This window comes from Antedon bifida, chromosome 3 (genome assembly GCF_963402885.1).
Source record: "Antedon bifida chromosome 3, ecAntBifi1.1, whole genome shotgun sequence".
NCBI lineage: Eukaryota > Metazoa > Echinodermata > Crinoidea > Comatulida > Antedonidae > Antedon > Antedon bifida.
In genome coordinates, this window is record NC_136228.1 from 9264878 (window position 1) to 9282935 (window position 18058).

General features: G+C 38.0%; 2 protein-coding genes and 1 non-coding gene across 6 annotated transcripts in view; all 3 read right to left on the reverse strand.

Annotated features, from left to right (window-relative positions):
* Positions 1-1919: 1919 nt before the first annotated feature.
* Positions 1920-18058, reverse strand: part of LOC144837059 (uncharacterized) — a 35433-nt gene continuing 19294 nt past the window's right edge. For all 4 annotated transcript variants that reach the window (XM_078692047.1, XM_078692045.1, XM_078692046.1 and 1 more), the window contains one exon: positions 1920-3193. In XM_078692047.1, coding sequence (XP_078548173.1) covers positions 2008-3193 — 1186 coding nt within the window. In that variant the 3' untranslated portion in view covers positions 1920-2007. The remainder of the gene's footprint in view (positions 3194-18058) is intronic.
* LOC144837472 (uncharacterized) lies at positions 12026-16470 on the reverse strand. Its single transcript, XM_078692606.1, has 2 exons — positions 16429-16470; positions 12026-14947 (listed from the first exon to the last, which is right to left on the reverse strand). Exon 2 carries the CDS (start codon positions 14941-14943, stop codon positions 12133-12135), a length of 2811 nt encoding a protein of 936 aa, XP_078548732.1. The 5' UTR covers positions 14944-14947; positions 16429-16470; the 3' UTR covers positions 12026-12132.
* On the reverse strand, positions 15173-15244 carry Trnad-auc (transfer RNA aspartic acid (anticodon AUC)). Its single transcript has one exon. It is a non-coding gene; the product is annotated as a tRNA-Asp (tRNA).

Genomic DNA, 18058 nt, shown 5'->3' on the forward strand with positions numbered 1-18058 from the left:
TTTGGGTTTCCCGTAATCCTAAAATGATAAATACGTCGATAGAACTCAAGTACATTAAATACAAATGTGGCTTAATTGCATTTGAAAGTCCAAACGCCTTTCAATAAAAAAAGTTTAATAACTGTAACTAAAATCTTTGTTACACTTAAAGGACAACTTTACTGAGAACCATATTTTAACAGCATATTAGGAATGTACGTATCATTTCAGAACAATCGCGAGATGTACGATATCACCGCACGCGCTCGTCATACAGCCGTCGCCGTAGATTGCTGTGACGTCGCAAGTGCATGGCAAAATCTACCTCATGAGTTTTCACTGTTGTTAACATACAACAGATAGGTACCGTCACTTCAATTGCTAATTTGACCTTTATTAGGCTTACATTTGCCAAAATGTTTAGTTTGGTATTTTGAAAAAAACACTTCAATATCCAGATAGACCACAAAAGAAACAATACAAAAAAATCAACATTTATATTTTTTACGATTTATTTAAAAAGTATGTTAACTAGAAATGTTTGCGCTTTGCCAGAGTTGTTTATTGACCCGAAAAAGTAGCTAGAAACATGACGTATGATGCTCTGGAATCATTCAACCATACCGAACTAAACACTTTTTTCATACGGTCGCGGTGATTTTTGGTGAATAAAGACGATGATGTTTATAGCAATCCACCGGCCTAACCTTGTACTCAAACCAATGGTGAGTAAATTATAAAAGTTCATAAATATAGGCGTTCATAAACAGCGGCATAAATAATCAGACCGGCTCGATACCTAGCTAGTAGTGTAGCTAGGCTAGGCCTAGGAGGCTGAGCATAATCACCCTAATAGGTATATCAATATGCTTCAGAACCACCACCACACACCGACACGACCCGTCGCGTGTCACGTGTAACCACAGAGGAACATAATCTGAACGAACTTAACCCAATGCTTCTTGGTCGTTTAGGCATAATTGATTTGAGTGTTTGTTGTATTGTGTTAGAGTTAATTTGAATATGATTTGAATAGCCAACAGTGTAATAATTTAATTGTATTATCACCTTGTTAATCCTATATTGGAATTTGTATTTTGAGGTCTATAATTTCGTTATAGTAGGTACGTAAGTGAAACACCGTCATTACAACAAATAGCACATATCTGCATCGACCAAATAGTATTACACAGCTGTAGTTCTATAACTTTTGCTTGTTCGATTTATTGTGGATACATTTTTTAGTTTGCCACAATTCCACAACTCTGTTTTCTGTTCTTAAGCCACCGTCAGCCATGTTCTTTTTATAGGCCTAGTACGTTACTGCTTTGCAAATCTGTATTTTGATTTACTTCAGTCTAGATTTGTTTTGTTTTAGTTTATTTAAGTTTATTTTCTATTCTGTCTCATAAAGCGTAGCCAGACTTCATGAGGGCTTATTGCCGATAGGATAGTTTATATAACTCATCTAAACTAGACTGTATTCCATTAGGCGAATTTATTCAAGTGAATCAAAAACATTGACTAAAGCGCATGCTTATTTTTGTGACGTGAAAAATAAGGCAACTAATCAGAACTAAACAATATTTGATTCGCAAAAATATATTTGCTAATGGAAAACTGCCTCTATGCGTGTAGGCCTGTTGTTTTGCTCTACAGTTCACTATGTCGGTCAGTTGGTCGGTCGGTCGGTTGGTCGGTAAACACTAACTTGCACGCGACTGCAGCCATGTATATGGCATTGTTTCAATTTGTCTAGCGAAGTTAGGTTGGTGGTTGAATAAGAAAGAGGCGATTTCAATGTATCAAGAAACGACGTGGTATTCCAGCCTTTTAGGTAATAGAAGGATGACAAATAATTGCATTTATGTTAACATAGGCGATGGAGGTAGGGCCGAACCAGAAACGAGTCAAAATAATCGAAACAAAATTACTGATGATAGTATTCTTAATGAAATTTATTAGCTTATAACATAATTATGTACAGAAAGACTTCTTTCAATAATTATTTTATATCGGTAGTCTTACTTAAGCAGATGATTGAGAGGAATATGTTTTTGTGTAGGTAGTTACCGTCCCACCGGCAGTTTTAACGGTGTGACTTGAAGTTGAAGAGTGGCTTGAACTTGAGCCACCACCTGAGACTGAGCCACCACCGGAGACTGAGCCACCACCTGATACTGAAGAGCTACCACCGCTTGAACTTGAACCACCTGAAGAACTAGAAATGAAGGTCGAGCAGCTCACCCATCCTCCGTTTCTTCTGAAGCGGTTAAACCTTATCCATTTTCCACCATAATAGTAATACAATATACCACCACGTTTACGGTAGTTTACACGGACATAACGAATACTTTTACCACGGCATACACGGAGATAGAAACGGTTGTTTCTCCTACATACGCTATATGTGGTGCGAACTCTTATTCTGAAATGGCGACAGCTTACCCATCTTCCGTTTCTTCTGTAGCGGGAAAATATTCTCCATCTTCCACCATAATAGTAATACAATCTACCACCACGTCTTCTGTAGTTTATACGGACATAACGGATACGTCTGCCACATTGTACTCGAAGGTAGAAACGGTTGCGTCTCCAACATACTCTGTATGTGGTACGTACTCTTATTCTGAAATGACGATAGCTTACCCATCTTCCGTTTCGTCTAAATCGATTGAATCTTATCCATCTCCCTCTGTAAAAGTAAAACAATCTACCACCACGTCTTCTGTAGTTTACACGGACATAACGGACACGTCTACCACAGCGTATACGAAGGTAGAAACGGTTGCGTCTCCAGCAAACTCTGTATGTGGTACGTACTCTTATTCTAAAACGACGATAGCTCACCCATTTTCCGTTTCGTCTAAAGCGATTAAATCTTATCCATCTTCCTCTGTAAAAGTAAAACAATCTACCACCACGTCTTCTGTAGTTTACACGGACATATCGGATACGTCTACCACAGCGTATACGAAGGTAGAAACGGTTGCGTCTCCAGCAAACTCTGTATGTTGTACGTACTCTTATTCTAAAACGACGATAGCTCACCCATTTTCCGTTTCGTCTAAAGCGATTAAATCTTATCCATCTTCCTCTGTAACGGTAAAACAATCTACCACCACGTCTTCTGTAGTTTACACGGACATATCGGACACGTCTACCACAGCGTATACGAAGGTAGAAACGGTTGCGTCTCCAACATACTCTGTAGGTGGTACGTACTCTTATTCTAAAACGACGATAGCTCACCCATTTTCCGTTTCGTCTAAAGCGGTTAAATCTTATCCATCTTCCTCTGTAACGGTAAAACAATCTACCACCACGTCTTCTGTAGTTTACACGGACATAACGGACACGTCTACCACAGCGTATACGAAGGTAGAAACGGTTGCGTCTCCAGCACACTCTGTAGGTGGTACGTACTCTAAAACGACGATAGCTTACCCATTTTCCGTTTCGTCTAAAGCGGTTAAATCTTATCCATCTTCCTCTGTAACGGTAAAACAATCTACCACCACGTCTTCTGTAGTTTACACGGACATAACGGACACGTCTACCACAGCGTATACGAAGGTAGAAACGGTTGCGTCTCCAGCACACTCTGTAAGTTGTACGTACTCTAAAACGACGATAGCTCACCCATTTTCCGTTTCGTCTAAAGCGATTAAATCTTATCCATCTTCCTCTGTAACGGTAAAACAATCTACCACCACGTCTTCTGTAGTTTACACGGACATAACGGACACGTCTACCACAGCGTACACGAAGATAGAAACGGTTGCGTCTCCAGCACACTCTGTAGGTGGTACGTACTCTAAAACGACGATAGCTCACCCATTTTCCGTTTCGTCTAAAGCGGTTAAATCTTATCCATCTTCCTCTGTAACGGTAAAACAATCTACCACCACGTCTTCTGTAGTTTACACGGACATAACGGACACGTCTACCACAGCGTATACGAAGGTAGAAACGGTTGCGCCTCCAGCACACTCTGTAAGTTGTACGTACTCTAAAACGACGATAGCTCACCCATTTTCCGTTTCGTCTAAAGCGATTATGGCCGAGCGGTTAAGGCAGGGGCGCCGTTTACCGTACCTAAAGAGCCAACAACAACATCGGCAAGGGTTCGAGGCCGACTCGCTCCTAGTTCTGGTGGTGGAACAAGTCTTCTCGGATAAGGACTATAAACCGTAGGTCCAGTGTACACAGTTATAACCTGTGTGTACTTTAAAGAACCCAGTTCATTATTCGAAGAAGAGTAGGGGGTTACCCCGGTGAACTGGTTCACACAATAGCCCCTGTATCAGGGGGATTACCACCTATCTGATAGGACAGTGATTAATTCACTATTGGTAATCCTTGGCCACATTGCCTAAAGACATAAAATAAAATAAATAAAAATTAAATCTTATCCATCTTCCTCTGTAACGGTAAAACAATCTACCACCACGTCTTCTGTAGTTTACACGGACATAACGGACACGTCTACCACAGCGTATACGAAGGTAGAAACGGTTGCGTCTCCAGCACACTCTGTAAGTTGTACGTACTCTAAAACGACGATAGCTCACCCATTTTCCGTTTCGTCTAAAGCGATTAAATCTTATCCATCTTCCTCTGTAACGGTAAAACAATCTACCACCACGTCTTCTGTAGTTTACACGGACATAACGGACACGTCTACCACAGCGTACACGAAGATAGAAACGGTTGCGTCTCCAGCACACTCTGTAGGTGGTACGTACTCTAAAACGACGATAGCTCACCCATTTTCCGTTTCGTCTAAAGCGATTAAATCTTATCCATCTTCCTCTGTAACGGTAAAACAATCTACCACCACGCCTTCTGTAGTTTACATGGACATAACGGACACGTCTACCACAGCGTATACGAAGGTAGAAACGGTTGCGTCTCCAGCACACTCTGTAAGTTGTACGTACTCTAAAACGACGATAGCTCACCCATTTTCCGTTTCGTCTAAAGCGATTAAATCTTATCCATCTTCCTCTGTAACGGTAAAACAATCTACCACCACGTCTTCTGTAGTTTACACGGACATAACGGACACGTCTACCACAGCGTACACGAAGGTAGAAACGGTTGCGTCTCCAGCACACTCTGTAGGTGGTACGTACTCTAAAACGACGATAGCTCACCCATTTTCCGTTTCGTCTAAAGCGATTAAATCTTATCCATCTTCCTCTGTAACGGTAAAACAATCTACCACCACGCCTTCTGTAGTTTACACGGACATAACGGACACGTCTACCACAGCGTATACGAAGGTAAAAACGGTTGCGTCTCCAGCACACTCTGTAGGTGGTACGTACTCTAAAACGACGATAGCTCACCCATCTTCCGTTTCGTCTAAAGCGGTTAAATCGTATCCATCTTCCTCTGTAAAAGTAAAACAATCTACCACCACGTCTTCTGTAGTTTACACGGACATAACGGACACGTCTACCACAGCGTATACGAAGGTAAAAACGGTTGCGTCTCCAGCATACTCTGTATGTGGTACGTACTCTTATTCTAAAACGACGATAGCTTACCCATCTTCCGTTTCGTCTAAATCGATTGAATCTTATCCATCTTCCTCTGTAAAAGTAAAACAATCTACCACCACGTCTTCTGTAGTTTACACGGACATAACGGACACGTCTACCACAGCGTATACGAAGGTAAAAACGGTTGCGTCTCCAGCATACTCTGTATGTGGTACGTACTCTTATTCTAAAACGACGATAGCTTACCCATCTTCCGTTTCGTCTAAATCGATTGAATCTTATCCATCTTCCTCTGTAAAAGTAAAACAATCTACCACCACGTCTTCTGTAGTTTACACGGACATAACGGACACGTCTACCACAGCGTATACGAAGGTAGAAACGGTTGTTTCTCCAACACACTCTGTAGGTAGTGCGTACTCTTATTCTAAATCTTCCAGCTAACCTCCATCTTCCACCAAAGTAATAATAAAACCTTCCACCACGTCTTCGGCATCTTACACGTACTACACGAACACGCCTACCGCATTGTACACGGAGATAATAGGCGCCTCGTTTTCGGAACAGTCGATAACGACAGCATACTCTTCGTCTTCTACATCGACCACATCTACGGCGTACTACTCGTCTTCTACATCGACGGCGTACTACTCGTCTTCTACATCGACGGCGTACTACTCGTTTTCTACATCGACAGCGTCGTTTTCTACACCGATGACATCGGCGGCGGCATCGTCTGCATCGACGTACTTTGCGACGTCTACAACAAGCTCTTACTTTGTCAGCTCCTTCAGAATTAATTATATTCAGAGGAGGGGAAGCAACCAGTGGTTGCTCTTTTTCACTCAAGCTGATATCAGGTCTACTGTCGGATTTACTCTCCAAATTAACGTCAGGACGGGACACCGAGTTAATGTTCTCTGCGTCATTTTCAACTATTTCGCCGCTTACGGCTGACACAAATAAAATAGCGAACAGGGCAAACCGAAGCCAAGACATAGTTCTGAAAATAAATATACAAATGCATTAAACAAAATGTATTTACTATTTTGAAACGCCTAAATATATTCCTAAATATTTCTGTCTTTTGATTAGAAGATTGTGGGTCACATGATAAAAAGTAAGTGTCCTATCAATCGCTCCACATAGCGCGGTGAATTCCGATTTTTTTACCGTATGAAGCCCGGACAGCGCAAAACATAACAACAATGCTTTGCGCATGATCCAACGATTTGAAACATGCTACGTGAATTAGGCCTACTATCAACTTGCTAAAGCCGGGAACTACGCGCGACCTTAACAGCAAAGAAGATCAGAAAGGCGGTCGATCTCTCAGGTTTTGCTCTTTCGCGATTACCTAAGCAGATAAATACCTTCTTTAGAAAAAAACGAATTAGGTATCCTAGCCTATAGTAGGCATACGTTTTAATCTGATTACAATGACAAGAATCTACTTTTAGTAGTGTTTAATATTCGTGCTATGGTATAAATAATTTCATTCGGTAGAGGAAAGGTCATATTTCCACTCGGCTATCGCTTGAAATTGAAATTATTTATACCATCGCACGCACGTTTCGTTGCGCCTACGTCGTTGCATTGCGTCCAAGCGGAAACCAAGCATAAATCGAGAAAATTATAGCATTTCTCGTCTGACAAGTACGGTACCTCAAGTATCAACAGTATATTTTGGGTATGGCGATTTTCAATATAGATTGATACTTTTCAACAAAACTAATAATTAAGTGACAGAATGATTGCATATAATATAATAAAATATTGTTATATATACAATATACAAATAATTGTTTCGAATATTAAAAGAGAACTAATTATTTAGCTGTTACTACTTCTTAAATTATATAATATGTACTATTTTCTATTATTGTACTTGGGCCAGTGGCCTACATACTATTGAAAAAATGAATGAATGAACAATAAATGTTGAATCTGAAGGAAATGTTCAGGAGTTGAAAGATAGACTGTTTCTCAGTTAGGCTTTTATTTAACGAATATAAAACATTCATTGTTTGTTTTATAACACATCTACTGGTCGAAAATAAATGTTTATTAAGTGAAACCGTGTGTTTCATCTTTGATCAATGTCAAAGGCTGTGCTATTTAAAAGTTACCGCTTTTGGCCGCGGAAAACAGTAAATTGACGGCCCACACCACGGGTTTAGAGAAACGCGCAGCACTCTACGGCCTAGCGTTACACACAGTGTTGGAAAATGCTGCCATGTAATAGAACCATTGAAAAGTACCATAATCAACATACAAAGAGGGTTATTGATACAACAATAATCAATTCAGACCACTATCCAGTAGCACGATTGAAAGGCAAAAGGTTTAGCCGATGTTTACAAAGTTAGAATATTTTATTAGAAATATCAAAAGAGTTATTCTTACCTTGATCTATGTTGCTCAGCTTTTTGAATGATATTGACAACCCAAAACGAATGAAGTATCAATATTTTTCGCTGTTTATATAGGATTTTGATTAACTTTATTTTTGTTTATACTGGTGGTATTGTAACTTAACCTGCCATTTGAAGTATCATCAACTTAGGTAGTTCACTTTCGCAAAAAGTACAGCCATATGGTGTAGAATATAAATGTATATAGTTATAACATTATACGTACAGAAATAATAAAATAATAGATTATTTATAATTTTTTGTTTAAATGAAATATAAAATTGCATCATCGACATCTGTCGGTAGGATTTACTTAGATTATATTAATCTTTGTATTTATAATTCGCAATTATACAGTAGTTTAAGCAAAACTTCATGGACAATGCAATTAAAACAGCATAATTCACAAAGTTATGTTTATTTAAAATACCACATAAGTTCGCGGTATGATAATGATCGTCTGGGACATTTATTATCATGAACTTATGGGCATCGTGTTGGTTAAAACATTTTTCTTCTGTAACATTGCAAATGCAATCCGCACGACGAAACGTACGGTATTTTTCTTTTTTCTCTCTCTTAGTGGTCAAGGTAATGGCATCTAGGGAAACAATAATTGACACTACAGTAGGTGTGTTTATAAAATCCAAATAAATATAATATTTAATATATTATTAAAAACCAAATGTTACTGTTTCAATCAATGTGAATCAAATGTAGGCATAGGCTTACCTTTTATTCAATCTGATTTAAATGACAGGAATATATTTAGATTTGATATAAACTAAACAATGAATGTTTTATATTCGTGTAATGGTACAAATAATGGCATTTGGTGAATGATGAAAGGGTATATTTTATAAATAAATGTCATTGTAGTATACTGTCAAGAAAAAAACAATTTAAATTGTTCCATTTGTTTTCAAATGTTTCCAGAGTAGCATTTTTATTATGAATCATTTTTCTATATTATTATTTCGAGTTAATAACATTAATAGGTCCTGACCTTCAGCATAAGTTTTTTAAAAACGTTACGTGTATTTAAATGTATTGCTTAATAATACTAATAACTAAACTTTGGGTAAAAAATGATTTAACGCACTATAAAACGGATAAAAAAAACCAAAGATAATGTTCTCTGAAATTGGAAGTTAGCCACACTTGTTAATATAATGTTTTCATTCTAACCATGTTGAAACGGTGGAAGTTCAGTTTTCCTTTCACCAATTAGCTGCAAAAATTATTTGTTTTGATAATTCGGTGTAATATTTTGTATTATATAACACCTAAATAAATTCCTGTCATTAGATTGGAGTAGTAGAATAGTACGCACTATTTAACGATCGTTAACTTCTTTTCATGTACGAAAAATAAAATCTTTTCGCGTTTGGAAAATATTTTTTTATACTATTGCTTTTAAAACACAACAGCGCCACCTATTTTGTACTTCCGCCGCGAAGATTGAATGTTATGACTGGTTTCGCGATAGAAGTACATTTTTGGAGAGATTAGTATTACGCCGTGGTTAGAATTCCGGCACCGGAACTCAACTGCCCACCGTTAGGGAGTCCGACACGCTATTGCGCATGCCCAGAGCTCTGGGAAGTGAATTATAGCTTGCACTAATAGTGCCACACCACCACACCACGGAGGTCGGAGTGTTATAGGGATTTACTGTAGCCTAGATAGTCGTTGCGCGGGAGAGAGAGCGATGGATGAAACTTGGCCTATGCTATACATGAATTAATAATTAAAATACGACTACGCCACGCGTTAGAATAATTATAATGATATTAATAAGTATCAGTATCTATCTAAGAATCGTAATGCTGTTTTTAGCGTTGCGACCCTGACTTCCCGAACAGTTTTTTCACATCCACGCGGTGGCTGCCGTCAACAAATCAACTTGTGATTGCATTATGTACAGTATAATGCGTTATGAAAAATCATAAAACTAGTCATGTAATTATATAATTCATAATGATATGAAGTTTATATATGAATGAAGCAACCACTTTTTAATTACAAAATAAATACTATAGGCCCACTGGTCACGTCTAACTGGTAGCCCTAGCCTAGATTAGTGGATCCCATATTAGTAGGCATCTAGGCTAGTTCGCCGTATGTGGCGCAGCTATGAAATGATCCATCGCTGTTGATGATAAGTATAGAGTCGCCGATTACCTCGCTCTGGGCATGCGCAATAGCGTGTCGGATTCCCTAACGCTGGGCAGTTGAGTTCCGGTGCCGGAATCCTAACCACGGCGTACTTTTATTCAATCTGATTCAAATGACAGGAATCTATTTAGAAGCAATTAATGTTTTATATTCGTGTAATGGTACAAATAATGGCATTTGGTGAATGATGAAAGGTTATATTTCAACTTGACTTCGCCTCGTTGCAATATAACCTTTCGTCATTCACCTCATGCCATTATTTGTACCATTACACTCATAAACATTCATTATTTGTATATTGTGTAATTTGGATTCCATTGTGCATTTATAAGGTAACATGTCTCCCAATTGAAACGTACGGTATTGATGTCAAGCTACAAAGAATGATACGGAGGTTGTCCAAACTGACAACTAATCTCACTGTTTTCTGGATTACAAATGCCATTAATGTCAAGAGGCATTTAATGAATGAATTAATTAATTGAAGAATGCAAATATTGATATAAAGTTTGCAGTACACCACGTATATTAGTTCTGAAAAGAACTGTTGAGTTTCTCGACGTTTCGATCAATATGTTTTGATTGTCCTCAGGAGCGAGAATGCAAATATTGACGTGAGACATTTTTATTGATTATACATTATATATATAAGAATATTATTTGGTTTTGTTTATTTCTTATCATTGTCCACCTTATTGAACTACTTGAAAGTGATTTAATTCGCTTTTTGTGGATTTTTTAAGAATCTCTTAATGTTCTTTGTCTTTTGTAACTATAGTCTTTATACTTACGAAATAAATGACCTGTTAGATGACACAATTGTATTGAGAACCAAGCATTAGCATAATAATGACGTCATTTATATGAGCTTAAGTTTTTATTCTTCTGAGATGTACATGTGGCTTTTAAGGTTTAATAATTCATCTCTTAAATGAGGGATATTGCTGTCAAATGAGCTGCTTAAAAGCTGTTCTATGTGTAGACGTCATACACTTTATCGGATTTGGGGTTTCAACTCATCTCAGACAGCATCGTACGATTAGGCACGATGAAACGTCTTGACCCGTCGGTGGTGCTGTCTGAGTTAAATCCCGATGAGACGAGTCGTCTTGAGATAGCGTCGGGCGTACTTTTTAGGTCGTCAGGGGAACATTAAACATGTCTAATTATCTCCCGATGAGGCGATTCGTCGGGCCTCGTCGTACTTCGCAGTGTGAGTCTGTCTTAATAAACTGCTCAGGAATAGCAGAGTCAGTTTGTAAATTACATATTGGCCAAATTGTAGTCCATATTATTATACTACAGAATTATCTGACATACTAATTTACATTAGTGACGACTGCTCCATCGAACATAGAGTATATATAAATGTGTTCAATTGTAATGTTGCTCGTAAGTTTTTCACCTGTCATAAGTATGCCTTCTGGCATAATTTTGGCCAGTTCGCAGCTTAAAAAATCTTGCATAATTTGACCAATTTCTGTCAAATTTAGCAAAAATCTGGCATCCATTTTTAATGTAAAGGAATACTGGTGATAGATAACTAATTTAAACTAATTCCAAATAAATCAAGTGAATAATTGTCTTTTTTTGTTGTTTTTATCACCCCTGGTTTTATATGCGATTTGGTGTTACCATAACACACAATATAGCGTCACCAATCGATTTAGCATTCAAAACATCCGTTTCCATTGGTCTATGCCATAAAAGCCTTTGACCACACTATTTATAATGCATTTATTTTAAAATAAAGATATGCATTAGTGTGTGACTATACCCTCCCGACCCCAATCCCCAAATGCTTGGTTTTGTAATAGTAACTTCTACATGAAGCCCATTTCAAGATATAATGGACTTTGCGAACTAGTACTAAATATTGAATAACGTATGTATGTTTATGTTAACATGAATGTTCAAGTAACAGAAATAAACAAACACGATGAATAGTTAGTTGTTAGAGTGATTTAATAACAGATACCTGTGATACAATACATAATATATGATGATCGTGTCTACAACAAGCTCTTATTTGTCACCTCCTTCAGAATCATTTATTGTCGAGGAGGGAAATCAACTAGTGGCTGTTCTTTTTCACTCAAGCTGCTTTCGGCTTCAGAATAAATTATTTCCCGAGGAGGGAAATCAGCTAGTGGTTGTTCTTTTTCACTCAATCTGCTTTCGGCTTCAGAATCAATTATTTCCCGAGGAGGGAAATCACCTAGTGGCTGTTCTTTTTCACTCAAGCTGCTTTCGGCTTCAGAATCAATTATTTCCCGAGGAGGGAAATTAGCTACTGGCTGTTCTTTTTCACTCAAGCTGCTTTCAGCTTCAGGATCGATTATTTCCCGAGGAGGGAAATCAGCTAGTGGCTGTTCTTTTTCACTCAAGCTGCTTTCGGCTTCAGAATCAATTATTTCCCGAGGAGGGAAATCACCTAGTGGCTGTTCTTTTTCACTCAAGCTGCTTTCGGCTTCAGGATCAATTATTTCCCGAGGAGGGAAATCAGCTAGTGGCTGTTCTTTTTCACTCAAGCTGCTTTCAGCTTTAGAATCGATTATTTCCCGAGGAGGAAAATCAGCTAATGGCTGTTCTTTTTCACTCAAGCTGCTTTCGGCTTCAGAATCAATTATTTCCCGAGGAGGGAAATCAGCTAGTGGCTGTTCTTTTTCACTCAAGCTGCTTTCGGCTTCAGATTCAGTTATTTCCCGAGGAGGGAAATCAACTAGTGGCTGTTCTTTTTCACTCAAGCTGCTTTCGACTTCAGAATCAATTATTTCCCGAGGAGGGAAATCAGCTAGTGGTTTTTCTTTTTCACTCAATCTGCTTTCGGCTTCAGAATCAATTATTTCCCGAGGAGGGAAATCACCTAGTGGCTGTTCTTTTTCACTCAAGCTGCTTTCGGCTTCAGAATCAATTATTTCCCGAGGAGGGAAATCAGCTAGTGGCTGTTCTTTTTCACTCAAACTGCTTTCGGCTTCAGAGTCAGTTATTTCCCGAGGAGGGAAATCAACTAGTGGCTGTTCTTTTTCACTCAAGCTGCTTTCGGCTTCAGAATCAATTATTTCCCGAGGAGGGAAATCAGCTAGTGGTTGTTCTTTTTCGCTCAATCTGCTTTCGGCTTTAGAATCAATTATTTCCCGAGGAGGGAAATCACCTAGTGGCTGTTCTTTTTCAATCAATCTGCTTTCGGCTTCAGAATCAATTATTTCCCGAGGAGGGAAATTAGCTAATGGCTGTTCTTTTTCACTCAAGCTGCTTTCAGCTTCAGGATCGATTATTTCCCGAGGAGGGAAATCAGCTAGTGGCTGTTCTTTTTCACTCAAGCTGCTTTCGGCTTCAGGATCAATTATTTCCCGAGGAGGGAAATCAGCTAGTGGCTGTTCTTTTTCACTCAAGCTGCTTTCAGCTTTAGGATCGATTATTTCCCGAGGAGGAAAATCAGCTAATGGCTGTTCTTTTTCACTCAAGCTGCTTTCGGCTTCAGAATCAATTATTTCCCGAGGAGGGAAATCAGCTAGTGACTGTTCTTTTTCACTCAAGCTGCTTTCGGCTTCAGAGTCAGTTATTTCCCGAGGAGGGAAATCAACTAGTGGCTGTTCTTTTTCACTCAAGCTGCTTTCGGCTTCAGAATCAATTATTTCCCGAGGAGGGAAATCACCTAGTGGCTGTTCTTTTTCACTCAAGCTGCTTTCGGCTTCAGAATCAATTATTTCCCGAGGAGGGAAATCAGCTAGTGGCTGTTCTTTTTCACTCAAACTGCTTTCTGCTTCAGAGTCAGTTATTTCCCGAGGAGGGAAATCAACTAGTGGCTGTTCTTTTTCACTCAAGCTGCTTTCGGCTTCAGAATCAATTATTTCCCGAGGAGGGAAATCAGCTAGTGGCTGTTCTTTTTCACTCAAACTGCTTTCGGCTTCAGAGTCAGTTATTTCCCGAGGAGGGAAATCAACTAGTGGCTGTTCTTTTTCACTTAAGCTGCTTTCGGCTTCAGAATCAATTATTTCCCGAGGAGGGAAATCAAGCAGTGCCTGTTCTTTTTCACTCAAGCTGCTTTCAGCTTCAGGATCGATTATTTCCCGAGGAGGGAAATTAGCTAATGGCTGTTCTTTTTCACTCAAGTTGCTTTCAGCTTCAGGATCGATTATTTCCCGAGGAGGGAAATCAGCTAGTGGCTCTTCTTTTTCACTCAAGCTGCTTTCGGCTTCAGAATCAATTATTTCCCGAGGAGGGAAATCAACCAGTGCCTGTTCTTTTTCACTCAAGCTGCTTTCGGCTTCAGAATCAATTATTTCCCGAGGAGGGAAATCAGCTAGTGGCTGTTCTTTTTCACTCAAGCTGCTTTCGGCTTCAGAATCAATTATTTCCCGAGGAGGGAAATTAGCTAATGGCTGTTCTTTTTCACTCAAGCTGCTTTCAGCTTCAGGATCGATTATTTCCCGAGGAGGGAAATCAGCTAGTGGCTGTTCTTTTTCACTCAATCTGTTTTCGGCTTCAGAATCAATTATTTCCCGAGGAGGGAAATCAGCTAGTGGCTGTTCTTTTTCACTCAAGCTGCTTTCAGCTTCAGGATCGATTATTTCCCGAGGAGGGAAATCAGCTAATGGCTGTTCTTTTTCACTCAAGCTGCTTTCGGCTTCAGAATCAATTATTTCTCGAGGAGGGAAATCACCTAGTGGCTGTTCTTTTTCACTCAAGCTGCTTTCAGCTTCAGGATCGATTATTTTCCGAGGAGGGAAATTAGCTAGTGGCTGTTCTTTTTCACTTAAGCTGATATCAGGTCTACTTTCGGATTTACTCTCCACTGCTCTGCCTCTTACGGCTGACACAGCTAAAATAGCGAACATGGTAAGCCCAAGCCAAGACATAGTTCTGTAAAGAAATTTACAAATTTTATTGAACGAATTGTACCGTAGTTCTCTACTAATATTGTGTCAAAAGGACAGTATTTTTATCATATATATATATATATATATATATATATATAAACAAATCAGGCAAAGAACATTAATTCTAAACCGCCCGGTGATATACTGAAATTTAATTAATTATTTTGAAACGATAAAGATGAGGAAATCTGTGAGAATGAGAAAAAGTCGCCCCAACCGAGACTCGAACTCGGACCGCCTGCTTGATATGCAGATGTCCTAACCATTAGACCACTGGGGCTTTCATGGTATTGTTCGAACTCGATTGGATAGCGACTCTTTAACATTCTCGGCGTGGTACGGCGGAACAGCACTAGTCCTCAGTTGTACGCACGCGCACCAGAGATCAAATTGATACGCCCTCATCTTACAGTATTTTTATTCACGAGGCGGGATCTCCGAAGAGATTGTCATTTTTTCAGTAATATATATTTTCTCATTCTCACAGATTTCCTCATCTTTATCGTTTCAAATTAATTAATTAAATTTCAGTATATCACCGGGCGGTTTAGAATTAATGTTCTGTGCCTGATTTGTTTATATATATATATATATATATATATATATATATTACTGAAAAAATGACAATGCTGTGGGTATCAGTGGCTGGATCTCATATATACCAATTTGATATCTGGTGCGCGTGCGTATAGTTGAGGGACAAGTGCTGTTCATCGTTTCAAATTAATTAATTAAATTTCAGTATATCACCGGGCGGTTTAGAATTTATTCTGTGCGATTCAATGTACCACCTGACCTGTAGCTTGTGGTGATTAGTCAACTAAATTTCTACGTCATAGCGTTGCGTCGTAGTTAACTTTGAAAGCATTGCGGCATTTTCTATTCTTTTCAAATTTATAATCTATTGCTTTTCCCCATGCTCATCTCGTTTAAATAATATAATGATTGATAGTCATGGCAAACATATTACACAGCTGCAATGAGTCTATTACCACGGAATAGTATCGAATTATCAGAGTTGCCATATCCGCCATATACTGTGAATTTAAAAACTTCACAAAGAAATAATAATATAATTTTAACACATATTTAAGTGACATCAAATTGCATACCGTAGTATGACCATTTTGTTTGTATTATGTAACGGTATTTTGGAATGGTTTTTTTTCCTGAGTTGAAAACATTTATTCAACGAAAAACACACTGGTCAAAAAAATAAAGGTTTATTTTATTAAATCAGTTTTTTTTTTCAATGCCAAGGGCTCGGTCATTAAAAAAAGTATCGCTCATATTTTGGCCGCGGAGAATTGAACAGTTATAGACGTCCCACACCACGGGTTTACGGGTTTTGAAAGTGCCATGTAATAAAACCAATAAATAGAACTTTTAGCGTGGATTAGAACTAATACTGAAGGACACGTGATTTTATTAGACGAGATATCAAAACAGATTATTTTTTCTTACCTTGGTCTTCTGTCGCTCTGCTAAGAATAATATTGACGACCCAAAACTAATTAGATGTCAATATGTTGTTGCCGTTTATATAGCTTGATTCATTCGATTTTTTTTATTATACGGGTGGTCTTATAACTTCAACCTGCTATTGAAGTATTATCATTTGTTTCGTTTATTAAACATTCCATACATTATTATAAACATTATAATGTTGAACAAGTTCGAAAACAGCAAGAGTGTTTACTTTCGCCATATGTTGTAGAAATGTTTAACATCATACGCATTGAAATCATGAAATAATCGATTATTTTACCATCGGCATCTGTCGGTAAGATTTTTTAGATTATATATATCTGTGTATTCACATCGTGTTATTAGATAGGCAAAACTTTGGGTATACAATTAATAACTAACATAATTAAAGTTACGTTAATTCACGGTAACAACAATGATCGTCTAAGACAATATTACCATGAACTTATAGTTATAGGACACCGTATTGATTGTATTTTAATGTTCTTCTGCAAATTAGTCATTGTTTATGTTTCCGAATATCAATGAAAATATATGTTAATAATTTATTTTTTGGTTATTACAAATTTTAGAAGACAATAAAACATAATGTCGCATAAATCAATACTGCTACGTCGTGTCGAACTAGAGGTCCAGAGTACACCGCTCTGGAGACCAATGATATATCTTTCGAAAGGAAAGAGTAGGGGTTAACCCTGTGTACTGGTCCATCTTGGCCTTCGTCGTGGACAGACACACGAGCGCCGTTTGGTGACTAATGCTGTACGACACGTTAGAGGAAAAGAAAGTTGCAATTAAACACAGTAGGCGGCGAATCTTATTACCTGTAATTTTTTACGATATTTTCCGTTATGATTGGTGCTTTTTGAGGGTTTGATTAATTATTTCTTAAAATATAGATATTGCTGTAACATTATTTGCTTAAAATCTTCTTTACGACCTAGCTCTCGACGTTATGCAATTGATCTAATTTGAGGTTTCGAATTCCTAATATATATATATATATATTGTTCACTTAGCTGAAGTTGAAGTCCATATTATTATACTATTAGCATACTACATTACAAAGTGACGACTGGTCCACTGAAATAGTAATAAGTAACAACTTTCGTTTCATGGGTCTATATATATTTTTTTAAACCGTTCACCACATTTTTACAATGCATTTATTCTTTAATACATATAAGCATTGGGTTACAGCCATAAAACCACGACAAAAAAACTATCTTGGCTAGAAAAGCAGCGATGCAGATTACGCCAGAAAACTGAAACAGATCTTGGCCAATTCTATTTCTTCCAACGATTCTACGTCTTGTAGAGTTGTTTCCAATAATTAATCAAAATAATACAAACAATCTAAAGCTAATTTAAGTGCTTTTTTGTTTTTGGTCTAAATTAGTACATTTTGTTCTCCAAATCGTCGACGATCGAGTGTGATTTCGAATGTTATTGTTCATATACATAAGTGGTCGCGAAAACAACAGGCGGCGCTGTTGATTTACGTGGAGTTGTTCACAGTCGGTCTTGAGAATTTTTTTTCGTACAAAAAAAAAAGAAAAACAAAGTATTATCAGTAAAAGATAAAATAACATAGTTACCACGATGA